This window comes from Pterocles gutturalis, unplaced genomic scaffold (genome assembly GCF_000699245.1).
Source record: "Pterocles gutturalis isolate BGI_N339 unplaced genomic scaffold, ASM69924v1 scaffold11720, whole genome shotgun sequence".
Lineage (NCBI taxonomy): Eukaryota > Metazoa > Chordata > Aves > Pterocliformes > Pteroclidae > Pterocles > Pterocles gutturalis.
Window position 1 is genome coordinate 66,914 of NW_010140912.1, and position 16,122 is coordinate 83,035.

Sequence of the window (16,122 nt, forward strand, 5' to 3'; positions counted from 1 at the left end):
CAGGCTCACAAGGAGCCAAACCAGGGAGCAGCATCTTTGCACCGAGTCAGGGATTTGGCTCGGCATCCGTGTTCTTGCTTCTCTCGCTAACATCCATGAATCCTGTGACCGAGCTTGGAAACGACTGTTCTGAGCTGAGGATTAGCACCGTTTGGGAGAAAGAGGCATCAGAACTGCAGCACCCAGAGAAATTAAACGTAGGACAAAAAACGTGCCACAATAGTTGTATAAATGCCTTCCTGCTACAGATTTCAAAGCATGAGTAATAGTAAACGCCAAACAGTAATCCCAGCCTGGTTTGAATTTCTTTTTTCTTTTTCTTTCTTTCCCCTTGCTTTTATTCCAGCTCCCTGCAGACTGCACCATGGACTCTGGCTTATGCAGCAATGCACAGAACAGACGGCTAAAGCCAGGCTGAGCTATTCTGCACCGGGATGAATTTACTCAGGGGCTGAGCACCCGACACAATTTCCTCCTAGACCTCTCGACCCTCAACTTTGAGCTTCCGCGGCAGACACAGGATGCTGGTGGGTGTGAGAAAGGGCTTCACGGATGACCAGCCCAAAGCCTTGACCCGCTGGGTATGTGTGTGTCACCCTCCGGCAGTAATGCCAGGCTTAGGGCAGGCTCCTTTTTGGCTGGATTTTTCCATGTTTACTCTAGTTACAGGACAACAGCTACAAAGAGAGAGTTCCACAAGTGATTTTAAAGAGGCAGGGCGAGGATGCAGCCTATTGTTAAGGCTGCACTTGTCCCCACTGGACCTCGCTCTGATTCGTTTCTAACACTTGGGTCACTTGCTCTGAGATTTCCCATGCTGTTGGGAAGCTTCAGAAAATGAGGATCTACAGTCACCATCCCACAGTATGTACACAGGTACACATACGGAGCAAACAGACTTCACTGCACACAGGCAACATGAATTTTCACATGTCCTAAAGGTGACCAGTTTGTTAAAGAAGTTTTTTCCCTAAGAAAATAAACTGGAGCCTGGAGAACTACAGTGACTCCCCTGCCTTTGGTCACCAAGGAGGTTCGGCAGTTCTGAGCTGCGAAGCATCTTGCTGCTCCCTGACTTCACCAACAACCAGCACCAAGCTCTCCTCCTAAGGACCAGCTGTGGGGTCAGGTTGTCTCTGTATACCTTGGCCATAATTTTCTCCATTTATCTGCGGACTCCAAGGAAGAGAAATGTGAAAAACTACAGCTGGGAAGAGGACAAATCTCTGGATCCTTCACATCTACTGGCCATGTCAACACTGATCTCTCCGATGTATAGGTCTCTCCTCTCTCCCACAAGCGCTCTTCCACCCAGACCAGCTCGTCCCCTCTCCCCACCTCCATCTCCTATGGTCCTGCCATCCCTGTCCCCTTCCTCCACACACCCTGCCAGACTCTGGCCAAGCTGCTCCCTCCTCTTCTTCCTGTTCAGCAAAGTACAAATCTGGGGGCCTACAAACCAAAAGCAATGGGCAACAACAGACCTAGGGCTCTGTCTCAACAGAGCATCATCTAGCTTATCTGTAACAGCTCCCAGGGAAGGAGGCTTCCGAGCCTCTCTAGGTGGTCTTGTGAGAGTTTCACGATGATAACAGGATGTTTTCTCAATATCCAGCCTAAATAATTCTGGCAAATTAGCAAATCAGTAAATTAAGCTGCCATGGAAATCCGGGAATTTAATAACCACTATTACATGTTGGCAGACTGCTAGATTTCACAATAGTTTTCTTTGTGTTGCACTGAATAGAATTAATTCTTTCAACCTCTTCTCACGTTTCTTAATCTCTTCTTGTTGTTTCCTTCTGGACACTTTCCAGTACGCCTGTGTCCTCCTCAGAGCAGGACACCCAAAACTGGATTTGATGACACAGATGATGCCTCTGCAGTGCCACGTGTGATTAAGTCACCTTCTGCACCTTACAGAGGATACTCCTTCAATACCACCCAAAACAAGATCTGTTCTTTTGCAATAGCCTCTCACTGATGATTCATTTATGGTCCACTAAAAATCCTCAGTCTTTTTCTATCCCTCCCCTTCCAGGTCAATAATCCTGACTTAGTAAAAGTGCATTTTAATTTCTTCCTTTCAAATTAAGTATTCTGTGTCTGCCTTTATTTCTTATCTGGATTCCCTCTCCCATTTCTCAAGGTCACTCTGAACCCTGACCCTGTTCTCCCAAGTGCCTGCAACCCCTCCCAGCGTGATGTCATCCCAAACTGTTATAAACATACTTCCATCTTCCAAACCGTTATAAACATACTTCCATCTTCCAAACCACCACTGAAAATAGTGCAAGCCTTCCTCCAGAAAGTGACCTTGCTGATATATCACACGTTACTGCAGCACTTGGATCAGTGGAGAGATCAAAGTGCAAATCTTGTTCAAGCTTCATTCTATGTGAAGATATTTAGAAGTACCACGTTTATCTGATAGGCTGCAACTTCTGGAAATACAGACATCCATTTAGAAACTAATTCATGTGGTAAAGGTAGGATACATCAAATTCAATAGGAACTAACTAATGAAATTAATAAAAACAATGAGAAGGCTATTTCCCAGTGAACTCTGTTGCTGGGGTCAGCCAGATACAATTTGTCAGTCACAGGCTTAGACAACCGAAGCCGCTGGATGAACCCAGCAGCGCAACCCTATCCATCCCGCAACATGAAGACAAAGATTCAGCAAATAATGAATCATAACCGACTTCCAGGATTAACACAAGAAGAGACATATATCAGGGCACAGTTCATTTCAAGCTGTTGCTTTGTATTCATGTTGTTGGAGCCACCAGGCTCCATTTCTGAATTATTTTAATATCACAGCATGCAGAAGCCAAAACAGATTTCTCATTAGAGTTAAGAATCTGAAGTGATTCAATTTAAAAAATGCTAAAGTCTAATTTTAATAGATCACATCAAGTTATTGCCCCAGCTCTACTCAAGATCCCCAAAGAAAGCAGCAAGATAAGGACCAGGGGAGTCTCTGGCAGGATGAGCACCCACTGCCCAACATGAAACGAGCTTGGGAAATTCTGGTTACAGACCGTCTATGGCTGAACAAATACAACCCCTGAGAAAACATTCTGGAGATTTAAGAAACAGACACTTAAAAACCCCATTTTAATTGGAAAAGCCATTTTTCCATTACTTTCTTTTCAGTGCTTATAACCCTACAAACCATTATTTTCCTAAACATTTTTCAGCTGCAGCTTTTCCATGACATGCACAAGAGCCTCTCTCAGGCAAAATCTTCTGAAACAATTACCGGGAAAGCACATGCAACCTTACAATACTGGAGTACGCTGCTTGGCATCACAACTCCAGATAAATCTCTGCCTTCAGAAACCAACTCACAAGAAGGAATTTTCCCCCTTCTCTTTCCGATGTGCTCAAGCTTACTGTTATTCAGATCTATTCCACTATATAAGAAGGTGCACTTCTAAAGCTCCAAAACATTTTTAACAGTCCGTGCATATAAACAGCTTTCTACTCTGCATATTTATAAGTAACATTGTTCAAAATTCTCAACCATAGAACAGAGTTAATGCAGTTCTCAAGGTCCAAAGCTGCTGACAGCACGGGTGAGATGGCGAAATACCTGCAGCTCCTGATCAGGTGCAAGCAACAGCATTTCTATTTGCAACAAGTAAAGAAAACCGCTTTTACTGACCACAGTGGCTCTGTAATGAGAAGGCAATGAGCACCCTTAAAGACTTCTGGCTACAAAAAAAGTCAGCACTAAATAAAGCAGGGACAGGACACGGCAGGAGAGGCACACTCCCTGATGGCTTTCACGGGTCAGCTTTCACCCTACCCAACCTACACGTGTGAATTGAGCTCTATTTATAAGCCTTGCACCAATTTTTTTTTTTTAAATGACCTTAATATAGTGCAGTTGTTATTTTGTTTCTGTTGAACTTAGCAACAGGAAACTCTGTCAGTCCTGCAGCAAACTTTCCATTCCCCCCGGCACTCCCATTCCTGCACCAGAAAGGCCAGATTTCAAAAGAGGTGTTTGACGGGCTGCGGGGGGAGAGGAAGAGGAGAAAAAAGCACACACACACACACAAAATCAAAATGCCGGTAAAACATGCAAAATGGAAGCCAAATTCACTATGTTTCTTTTCTTTTTTCCTCTGTTTAAAAGGAAAAGGCAGTGCCCTAATTTGAATTTTCTAAATATATCTTACTTAACTACCAGATACCTAGGTATTAGTCATGAAAATTATCTTTAATAAAGGGTCATAAAAAAAAATCATCAGCATCTTTATACTCACGCGTTCCAGTAACAAAAGACTTAGTTATCAGACAGCACAAATTTTAGCTTGGAAAGTTATTTGCTCTAGTCCCTGGCTAACTCACTGATTAAACAGCTACAGAAATTAAGCCTTAACTTGTTAAAAACAAAATAAACCTGATTTTATTACAAGCTTTGGCAAGACTGCTCTGCCGCCTAAAGAGCTTTACTGTGGGATGAGCAACGTTTTTTGGTGCTCCACCCTGCAATGTTAACTCATCCCTGCAATATTTTCTCTTTTAACAGCTTCATAATGGTACATTAACACACAAACACAGCTGCTCAATGGCAACGTGCACCAGTACAGGCTGTCAGCAATTTAGCATTTACAAAACACTTTTTCAGGAATAAGAAACTATACATAAAATATAGGAGCAAATGCAAATCCAGCTAGTAAAGGTAAAACCAAAAAACCCAGCTCCCGATAAAGCAGAATATGTTTTAGGGATGCTTTAAACCAAAATGACATTCCTGTCAAGCCCAGTATTCACTTTTTTTTTTTTAAAATCATAGACAGTCCTTAAACGCAGCAAAGCACAAGTAACAGAAAACAATATCCACTGATTTCTGATCCCTGGCATGACCTTTTCATATTGTTTCACTGACATGAGGAATACATGGTCTCCCTCCACATTTGATCCCTGTATGTCTTCCCACTATTAATTTTTCTTCCAGCAAAGCCACTAACGCTCCCAGACAGCCTTTAGACCTCAGAGTCTGTGCATGAACCAACACTGACCACAGCCACGGTCTCCTTTGCCAAAAACTCTCTGGAGGGGCAAAGCCTGAGACGGGATGGAGCAACTCGCCAAGACCATGCACGTGCGGGGACCTCAAAGGTGCTGCCACCCTCCAAACAGCATCACCAACCCCAAGTGCATTGAGGCATCACTTTTATAAAATTATATACAAATCTTGGTACAACCCTGCCTTACGAGGAACCTTCTGGGTCAATCTCTATGTCGCCCACTGAGACAAATAAATGTGGCTTAATCCAGGAGCTGAGAAAAGCACGGTCTAAAAAAGCCCATGCTATTTTTGAAAGACTAAAAACAATGTCATGGTGATGGATACCGTTCAGCTTTGCAAAGGCTACAGAAAAGAAACCAGAAGGTTAGGTGGCTGGCCACAGCAGCAGTGGCGTTTCTTTAAAAAGCACAGAAAAAGACAAGGTGAGAAGGTATAAGTAGCACTCACCGCTTCCTCGTGGGCTGTGCTCTCGTTGTGATCTTTCAGAAAATCCAGCTCATCTTCAGTTTTCATTTCCAACTTCCCTGTGAAAACAGAGGGTTCACACAGGCAACTTAAAAACACACTTCTTTCAGCGCTGCTGCTATTTTTCTTTTCATTCAAACCAGTTTCAATAAAAAAAGAAAATCCAACCCCAAAGCCCCTTCAGCAAGTCCACTTGACTTGCAACATCTGGTTTCATTACCAACTTTGCTGCTTGTTTGTTATTAGTTTTAACAACTATCAAGTCTGGGACTGAAGGAAACTACAAAACAGTAGCAAGCACAGTGTAAAACAACTGAAAGGCTCTAGGTGAGGCTGAGCACACCTGCATGTATTTGCCCATGTATTTTCTTGGCTCCCATTCGCCTAGTCAAAAGAACCAAAACTTCTGCTGCTTTCCTTCTTTCCGTAACCTGAAGACAATGCAGGAAACCAGCCTTGCTTTCTCAGCTGGTATTTTAAGTGTTGGGGTTAAAAAAAAAAAAAATCACAAACTTAAAAAATTCAGTCCACCTGCACTGCCTTAAGGATGACAATTAGTTCCTTGGACTAGGCAGGCAAACCCTTTTCTACTGGAGTTTACAAAGTTCCAGCTGATTTTCCCCTTCCTCACACTCCCACGACGGTGTCACCACAGCAGGGGTACAAACAGCATGTCCCAGCTGCTTTTTCTGCCCAGCAAAGGCTTCATTAGTCACTGTTCCCCTGGGGTTCCCTTCTGTCTAGCTTTTCCTGGCATAAAGTCAACGTCCTAATACTCTTTCAACCCTACGCTAATGACTCTCATGACACACAGGGTACTTTTAAAGGAGTGAAGTGATTTGACCAAAGCCACCCACGTGGAGAGCGGCTGTGTTAGGGCTAAACACGCTCTAATCTTGCTCCCTCTCTCATTTCTACTAAAAACAAATACTGGATGGATGACAACGCCTTCTTAAGGGCGACATCCGTTTGCAGTGAGTTTACACATTCAGAGATTTAGCAAGAGGAACCTCCCATCTTCACAGGGAAACTGCTGTCATAACTGTCACCAATGCTATTCCATTGGCATTAGAGTCTACCTTTGATTTGGGGACTATGGGGTTTCACAATGTTCTACTGATAAAATAATCCAGTATCATTAAGTCAAACTGGCATGATTTTGTCTCGATTAGATGGGTTTGTGGGCAGACCTCTGAAATCAGAGGTAATGCTAGAAATTTCTGTGCATTCCATTTGTTGGCAAAGCAGAGATCACGGTCACGACGAGATCTGCTCAGGGTCATGGCAACACCGTGATGGTTGAGATCTTGGTCCAAAGACAAAACACACAAGGAAGAAACCACTGGTGTACTGAGGATGTGAGAATCATAGAATCACAGAATGGTTTGGGTTGGAAGGGACCTTAAAGATCATTGAGTTCCCCCCCCCTGCCATGGGCAGGGACACCTCCCACTAGCCCAGGTTGCTCAAAGCCTCATCCAGCCTGGCCTTGAACCCCTCCAGGGATGGGGCATCCACAGCTTCTCTGGGCAACCTGGGCCACTGCCTCACCACCCTCACAGTGAAAAATTTCTTCCTAATATCTAAATCTACCCTCTTTCAGCTTATAACCATTACTCCTTGTCCTCTCACTACACTCCCTGATAAAGAGTGCCTCCCCATCTCTCCTGTAGCCCCCTTCAGGTACTGGAAGGCTGCTATTATGTCTCCCCGGAGCCCTCTCTTCTCCAGGCTGAACAACCCCAATTCTCTCAGCCTGTCCTCATAGGGGAGGTGCTCCAGCCCTCTGACCAATTTCATGGCTTTCCTCTGGACTCTCTCCAACAGGTCCAGGTCTTTAGCAATACTCTGTGCTGGGTAAGAACTGGAGGATGAAGACATGTGCCCTCAGGATGAAATTCAAGGGGACAACTTTTTCCACTCTGCCACTTCTTCCTAAACTTCTATTAAGAAACATATCTCAAACGAAAAGCACTACAATGTTATAACAGAGGTCTCTGGGGCACAGAGCACCTTATCACGTGTGGCATCATTAGTGACATTTGTTATCTGTTCATCCTACCTCTCTAGCACAGGAAGGGAATTGGAGTAACTGCTCTTCCGTAGGGCAAGCACCATTGAGGAGAATGAAGTGAAGACTGACAAAATTCAAAATAAGGTGATATTTTTCTATCTGGCAATGAATGCTTTCTTTAAATGCCAAAAACTACAAGAGATACACTAGGCATACTTCTCCCAGGAGAAGAGTGAGGGAGCAGTGATTACAGTGTGTTTGTTAATTTAAGATGCCAAACCCCAACCATACACCTTAACCTTGCTGGGGCTGCTTTCTGCCAAGACGCTGTATCTATTTGGAGGCGTTTTGTCAGCACTGACACATTCATTTCTTCTCTTCTCACCCAGCCTGTCTACTGTGATTTCATATCCTAACTACCTGCTTTTTTAATGAGTAGCATATCTGCCTGACTTGCAAATAACATGCTTGAAGAACCCATTACTCAGCTGTAATACAGATCTGTGCTCACAGCTAATAGCATGAGGAGCTGCCTTATGAAAAGTAGGATCTTCTAGCTCCATCACCTTCCCTCAGTGTTGTGATCAGTCATCACTAGATATTTGCCTGGATAAGACCTCCCCATTTGAGGTCTCTGTTTTGGGGGTAAGATGAAACTAAGAAGCAGCAATCAGATAAACAGGTATAGATTTGGGAGCAATTTCACAATATAAATAAAAAAAATTACAGAGCTCAATGATTTGGAGTAATGGCAACAGCAATTGCCAGACAGTTACATCTCTGATAAATTAGCATGACAACAGAACTCTCCGACCACACGGGTTTCCGAGAAATGGCCTCGTGACCTACACTTCCTTTGGGAAGGCTTTACTGCAGTATATCAAAAAAAAGATGTGATTCATTCTGAGCACTGACGACTCCTGCATGGCTACAAAATACTCTGTACAAGCCCAAGCTGAAGGGAAAACTCCCCAGCACTGACACAGCAAAGAAGAGTTGACTCAAAGAATTAAAGGCTGCCACTGAACTAGGACACAAAATGCACTACCCAAAGCTTAGACATCAACAAAAAGAATGTACACAGCAATAAAAATAAACAATAAATCTGTTCTCTTGAATTACTGCCATAACAGAGTTCTAGATGCTGCTTTATAGGAGGTAAATTTCAGCAATATTTCAAATAGTGAGCTTGGATTCACAGCAGTCTCTTGTCTCTGCTTTAAGCTAATATTTTATTTGAGCTTCCCTAGCATTTTGCCTCAGAGCAACCCTAAAGTTCTTCAACAGAATATTCCAGGTGAAATTCTGCTTTGTGCAGCATCCCATTGCAAATAAATAATTATTCCTTATGGAGAGGACAGACCATTGTATTCCAAGACCTTTTACCACTAAACCCTTATACATTTTAAATCTGTAACAGGACCACCTCCTTTTATTCCCCACTTTCCATACCCTAACACAGAATGACACCTTAATATTACTTTTCCTACTTGAGTCACTATCTTAATGATTCTCCTTTTAAAAACCTGGCCTAGACAACGTCATGTCTCCCAGAATCCAACCAGAGATAAAGACCTGGACTGTACGGATGGAGCTGGGAGAGCGGGAGGCTCCCAGAGCAAAGGAGCCTTGCCAGGTATTGACTTACAGCTGCTCCTGTCCTATTGAACTGTCAGTCCCTCAGAGCACTAAAATAGGTTTTTTTCTCTCTGAAACCAGCTTTCTAATCCACCTTTAAATCTTTCTACTTGTTTACTATGTTTACTGATTATCTCCTGACATATAAACTTTAAAAATCCTGAACTCCATGAAAAAAAGGATTTGCTGGACCCATCACTAACCAATCAAAAAAAAAACCAACCAACAAACCAATATCAATATTTTCCCCTGCCCCCAGTTATTCCACTTTCACATACCACAAAAAATCCTCTGCCATCACCCCATTCTGCATCTAGACTGAAGAAAGCCTCCAGCTTTAAAGCAGTGAAAGAGCTTTACAGTTTTACAGCTTCATGATTTATATCACAGCAGATTTTTTTTAATCATTTCAATGTTTTGTTTGTTTGTTTGTTCAGTGCTGGGAAAGCCGAGAGGCACTATATAATTTTCTCATAACAAAGAAAAAAAGTGGCAACTGAAAAAGTTCAGCTGCTTCCATCTAACAGCTGCTCGAACAGGTGGAATATAAAGATCAGATTAGTTCTACACTTCAGCAGCAAATTCACCTACGATTTAATTCCAGGCTGGAGCAACCAGTCCATTTCTCCTTCATTCAATTTATTCCTTTATTTCCCTTTTTGGAGTTACCTGGTGATGTTCTTTATTAGCTCCTGTCGCACGGGCACCAGACGTCTACGCTGTCCCCCAAGTGCCACCGCTCTCCCCCATCACCACTCATCCGCGGGGAATGCCGGTCCCGCTTCCCAGCCCACGGCAGCAAGCAAAACTCATCATCTGAGTTCCCGCACTGCTTAAATGCACTGGAAAACACCACCGGCTGCTCTGCCCGACAAAAAAAGCTTTGCAGCCCGGAAAAGGCGGTGGGGGTAGGGCTTGCTGGCTTTTTAAAATGACCTAATACCGCCAATTAGGAAGTGGCTCTGAGCAGTTCAGAAGGACATGGGCAGCTGTTTCAAATAGACTAGCAAAGAAAACACAAGAGAGTCCTGTTGTACCCTCTGACTCCACATTAGAAAAAAATAAAGGGGAGAAGCGAAGGAATAGCACTCAGCAAATAAACCTTCAGGCCCATGTGAAAGATAACTTGAAGATACAATAATCCAAATATCTCCCTCCCATTCATTCCCTCTCCAGGGAGGATTCACATGCTGCAACTTCTGCAGAAATTATTCTGCACAAATTCATAGGAGATTATGTCCTGTCCTTACCTCCAGTACCAGTCAAGCAACATGCATCTGAACTGGAAGTTTTAGTATGTAACTTCAGGTTTCTTCTTTCTCCCCAAACACCTACGCTTCCTCTGCAAGGCAGGCCTCCTGCTCTTATTACCCTTCCTTTGCTCATGAGATGCTAGAGGCACACTTACAAAGAAAAAACTAAAAAGCAGGAAACTAACTGAATTTTCCTACCTGTAACAGGCTCCGCCCCTTGCGCTGCCGGGCTGATGCTCCTCTTCTTTGTCAAGGAACTTAAATCCATGTCTCCATTAAGGCTGGCTCCCACATCCACTGCAGCCTCAGGCTGAAGCTCCACTTTTTCTGTGGCTGGTAATTCAGGGGAACAAGGAGTCTCTGCTGCAAAAACCACCGCATCAAAACTTCTTACCATTTTAGGTACTTTATCCAGAGAGGGGCCATGATCTGCTGAAACCAAACTCTTTACTCCCCCAGTTTCCAGTGACTCAACAGCACGTAAATGGCGTGAACACGGTGAGAAGGATGATTCGGGTATGGCTTGGCTTTGCTCTCCATCGAGCTCAACCAAGACCCCCCCTTGAGCTGGTTTCGCAGAGGGACCAGCATCACTCTCGGCAGCCGGACAGACAGTGTCCGTGCTGGAGTCACTGTCGCACGTGGGCTCTTCTGCGATGGGCTGAAGCGCTGCCCGGGGAAGCACGCTTTCCATATCCTCCTGGTTTTCCAGATACGCTGCGACAGCAGCTATTGCCACCGGCCTTAACACTTCCTTACCCCCACAGGCATCGCTCAGGGCTCCCATTTCTGAAGCATCCTTTAATTCGGGGGTGCTGCTGCGTGGGGAGATTCGCTGTTGGGTTTGAGCGGGGTCATGTTCTCGGTTCAGCGCTGCATCTGGACAAGGGTCACTCTCCGCACCTGCTGACTCGCCCGTCGATGCGCGTCTGTGCATGGCGCCTTCTCCCACACCCTCTGCCCCAGTCTCACATGTTTCCTTGGTGGGGACTGTCCCTTTCAGCCCAGCATCCACATGGCTGCTGCCTGCCACAGGCCGCTCTTGACTGCAGGCAGAGGGTTTCACAACAGTGGCAAGAAGTTCCTCCAACAAAACCTGCTCCCTGCCACTTGCAGAAGCCTCCTGCTCAGACTCAGCTTTGTCTCCTTCAGCCTGCTGCGAGAGGTTCTGCTCCAGAGACCGCTCATCCCCAGCACAGTCCCCAGGCCAGCCGCTCCCAGCAGCTACCCTGCCAGGCTCCCTGTCACGCTGCTGGGCGAGCTCTGCCACGCCTTCCGCTGCCACCACCGCTTCCTGGTTTTGTTTAGATTCTTCATTATGAATTACAGAGGGTGTGCCTGCTAAATTACCCTCCACACAGTCTGCGCCCTTGGCACATGAAGCTAATCCAGGGTCATTACCTTGCAGAGCTGGCTCCTGCCCGGGAGGTGCCACTGCAGCATCTCCCTCCTGGCTCACAGTCGGTCCCTCTCCGCAGGGTAGGGGAGCAAGTGACTTCATCTCGCCGCTCAGCCCCCCCTGCTCCGAAGCACTTTCTGCTATCTCTGCTTCGCTTTGTGCACACTCTTTTTCCGCCAGACATGTGCTCGCATCCTCTGGAGGGGGCGAGGCAGGCTCATGTTTACTATCTTGAGGAGCGTCCGGTTGGAAGCTGTCGCCCATTTCATCTCTAACGACAGTTTGATCAGCAGAAGGGTGACAGCTAGCAACTTCCTGACCTCCGTCTGCAGAATCTGCGCTTCCTCCATCTCTGCTGCTGCTGCTATCAGTTCCTGCTGCCTCCTCTTCAAGGGTTTCATTGCCCTCCATTGCTTCAGCCGCATGTTCAGTGATCTTACCACTCTCCTCGCAACGTGCAGGTTCTGCACTGCTTTGATTAGATCCACCGACATCACCATTTTCAGGTTTACCATCAGGGCCATCAGTTTCCACGCTGTCTTCCAGTGAAGGTGAACTGGATTTCCCATCTGTGCAACCTGCTTCCACCTGCCTTTCTCGCTCTCTGCTCTTACCGCTGCCGTGGATTTCCAAACCAGGAGCAGGTTTTGATGCACATGTTGGACACTTCACCCCATTCACTAGTGGCAATGCTGTCCCAGCGCTCACAGCGACATCCTGCCTTGCTGCGGCACGGGCATCACCCTGGCCTTCCAAGCAGTTACTGTTTACCTGATCAGTGCATGAGTCCGCTCCAGTCTCTTTGTTATCGCCAGCCTTGCAAAGGTCAACAGAGACATCGCCAGTGCCACCATCTGCATTTGTACCCTCACACGCTGGTACCGCTCCTGCATCTGCATCCTCCCCATCTGCACTCTCAGTGCCATTAAAACCACTGAGTAAGGGCTGAGCAGCACTAGTTGACTCTTCCTCAGCTGGTGATTGCTCTTCTGGGTTTTCAGTCCTCCCTTCACCGGCCTCAGCCATCCCATCCTCTACCTGCTGCTGGCCTGCAGCCTTCTCAGCCGCCCCTGTACAGTTCCTGCATTCAGTTTGGCCCATAGCCACATCCACGCCCTCCAAGGAAGCTGGGGCTTTGCCTGCAGTTTCAACCACAGTAACAGTACTGCCAGCTGCACGCTCCTCGGCAGCTTGCACTTCCTGACGGGGACTATCTTTACTGCACAAGCCAGCTTGATCCAAACCAACTCCAGCAGATGTCATTCCAGCTTCCTCATTTGTATTTCCACAGGATGGAAGATTAACGGCACCGTTTACACTTGCACACGGGCTCACTGTGCAGTCCTTCTCATCTGATATAGTCCCAGAGCCTTCAGCAGAGGTTGGCCCCTCCTCTTCCTTTTTACTCAACGTCACTGTATTTTTACTTTCACAGAAGCACTCTGGGCTCTTTGCATCCTCCGTGCTTGGCAAGTCATCTGGCACATCATTAAAAGCTCCCAAACTCCTGCTGTTGCATTTCTCCTCCTGGTGGGTTTGGTCTGAGAGCTGCCCAATGTCGAGCTGAACATGATCAGAGAGATTTTCCTGCCTTCCTTCTCTTGCCATCTCTTCTAGGCTCTGAGAGGTAGTGGATGGGTGAACATCTGGCTCTGCTCCTTTAGTACAGCTGTCTCTAGAATCTCCCAGTACAGGCTCTGTCTTCTGCCCTAAACTCTGTAACAAGACCAAAAAAAGAAAAAATTTTGTCACACATTTACACTGTCTTCCATCTACGAGAACTATATCCACATAATCCTATTTGATGTGACTCCTCCTCCCTCGCACCTCTACCTGGTGTCCCTTGGGACAGAGCTACAAACATATCGCAGTGGGTACTTGATGTTGGTTTTGTTATGCACTAATACTGAAATTATTAGCATGACTGAAACATTGATTGGAAAGAGCATCCAGAGGTCATCTAGTCCAACCTCTTGCCTGAAGCTGGACTATCACCAGTGCGACATCAGCTTAACCATGACTTTGTCCTTCCAAGTCCCCATAACCTCTGATGATGAAGTACCCATCACCTCTCTGGGCAACCTGTTCCTGTGCCAAACCACCTTCCCATGAAGGAGTTTTTCCCTAACAGCCAACGTGAAGCACCTGAAGCTGCAGTTTGTCCCTCTACCCCCTTCTTACACCATCTGCCACTACTGAGAAGAGTTGTAATCTTTGTAACTGTCCTTCAAGCAGCTGTAGTCACAGTTTTTGAGTGTACTTAAATTCAAAATCAGTAAACAGCATAATCCAATCTACCAAATAATGCCAATGTGTACCAGCCCAGTCCCAAACGCCTTGAGCAAATGCTGCTTAAGAGCAACTTCAGATTCCTGCCCCATGGCACTCTCCAGTTCTCATCAGCATTGCTCAATTTTCTCTATATTGACGGAAACAGTATTTCAGATGTGGGAATTGGCTGACAATGTCCAAACACCGCCACTTGTCTCCTGATCCTAGGACTGAACTATTCATCTAATCTATTCCTGAGTATGGCATCTATAATTAAATATCTGAAATTTACTTCCTAAATGGAAATAAAATTTGAAAATGATGACATACTATCAAAATTAATAAGTGCATTACTGTGGAACAGTAGCAATGTACTCAATTCTTGTCTGATCTCCCTTTTTCTTCCAGAGCACCTGCTTTGTCAAAGATCCCCCAAGCTTTTATAGGTTGATATGATCAAACTTTTACTTAAAAAGAACCATCTGTTTCAATATATTATTTTTTATTCTCTTTGCTGCACATTAGTGCTCACATGTCAGAAAAAGTGACTTGCTAAATTAACAAGCAACCTCAGCTCTTCCATGTACACCCCACAGAGCTCCCTTGATGTTCTGTGGCAGGCTCAGGGTTTTGCTCCATAAGCTTTTGGAGGTCATGCTGGTTTCTCAGTAAGTGCCTGTGACTCTCCACAAATACAGAACTCTAATGAACTATTTCAGACTGTTATTTTTTGCATTTACTTGTAAAAATACTCCAAAAAAAAACATGCGTCCCAGAAGCCCAACTTAAACAGGTTCCTGCAAATTTTAAGACTCTAGTTGTCATCTGAAAAATGTCATCTGAAACACCCCTTTTCTCCCTGAATATTAAAACGGTCAATATGTTACTTGATGCACCACAGGGAACTTCTGGGTATTGCATATTCAAATAGAGGCTATAATCATCACTGCTACATTGAGGAAATTGCATTTACTCGTCTTTCCACACTCTGAGGTTTGCAAATGATGAGCACTGCTGCTGAATCACAGACTGCTAAACACACTTTTGATGTTTGCCATGAATTTCCTATTTAGAATAATCCTGCGACCCAGCTCCTATATATGCTGTCAGCTATGCCAGAGATCCCTGGTTTTGGGGCATACCAAGACAAGTTAGCATCGCAGGCAGGCAGCAGGGCATCTCCATCCATGACGTAGCACCAGGGATGGGATGCAGGGCTCTGCGTGCAGCGATACCCGCAGGCTGCAGCTATTTTTCGCAAAGAACAAGATCTAACACTGTGCTGGCAGTCTGGTGGCTATAACCCCGCAGCAGAGCACCGAGACTGCACTGCTGGTTCCCAGCCAGGATGGACAGACACAGACAACAGCAATGGCTTGCTTGGGAACAAGCAAGTTTTTCAAAAGGAGGGGCCACGGCAGCCCCAGCATCCTCATGGGTGAAGTCACTCTGCCGATAGTCTGAAAAATAGAGCCGTCTCCCAAGGCCGCCAACTGGCTTTTAACTGACCTGAAATGAACCTAAATGAAATAATTACAGGGCTGCTTTCCAAATTCAAATCAGATTAGATATGAAGTGAAACAGTGCTGGAAAGAAAAAGCCTAAACATAGCCTTTTCTGATTCCATTGCCAGGCAAAACGTACCCATCTGGCATTCACATGAGCAAACAAGAACTAGGCTCGATATGCCAGCCGTGCTTTAGCGTCTTTTGATGGAAAGGGGAAGCGATTCCACGATTAGACGGGGTTTGCTGCTCATGTCATCAGTTCCTGTTGAGATGAGGGGTAATTAACATCTCAGGTGCCCAGGGAAGGGTCAAAACCGCTCAGGGTGACCAATACCTCTGAATGTCCACCCAGACCACTGCCTGCAGACAATTCTTCCCTTCCTTAAAGGAACAAAAATACCCTGTTACTTAGATCTCACATATCTGTAATGGTGGATGTATGAGCTGATGACACCAGCAAGACGTGGGGGGTGTTTCTGAGAAGTGGCACATAAATGTCCCACTGTTTCTCCTTCCTAACCCAGCTG

The 16,122-nt window shown here is 45.5% G+C and overlaps 1 protein-coding gene across 1 annotated transcript in view; it reads right to left on the bottom strand.

Annotated features, from left to right (window-relative positions):
* LOC104469373 (A-kinase anchor protein 13-like) overlaps positions 1–16,122 on the bottom strand; it is a gene marked incomplete at both ends in the record, with an annotated part of 114,841 nt that overhangs the window by 66,251 nt on the left and 32,468 nt on the right. Inside the window, 2 exons of the mRNA XM_010083848.1 lie at positions 5,495–5,571; positions 10,616–13,532. Coding sequence (XP_010082150.1) covers positions 5,495–5,571; positions 10,616–13,532 — 2,994 coding nt within the window. The remainder of the gene's footprint in view (positions 1–5,494; positions 5,572–10,615; positions 13,533–16,122) is intronic.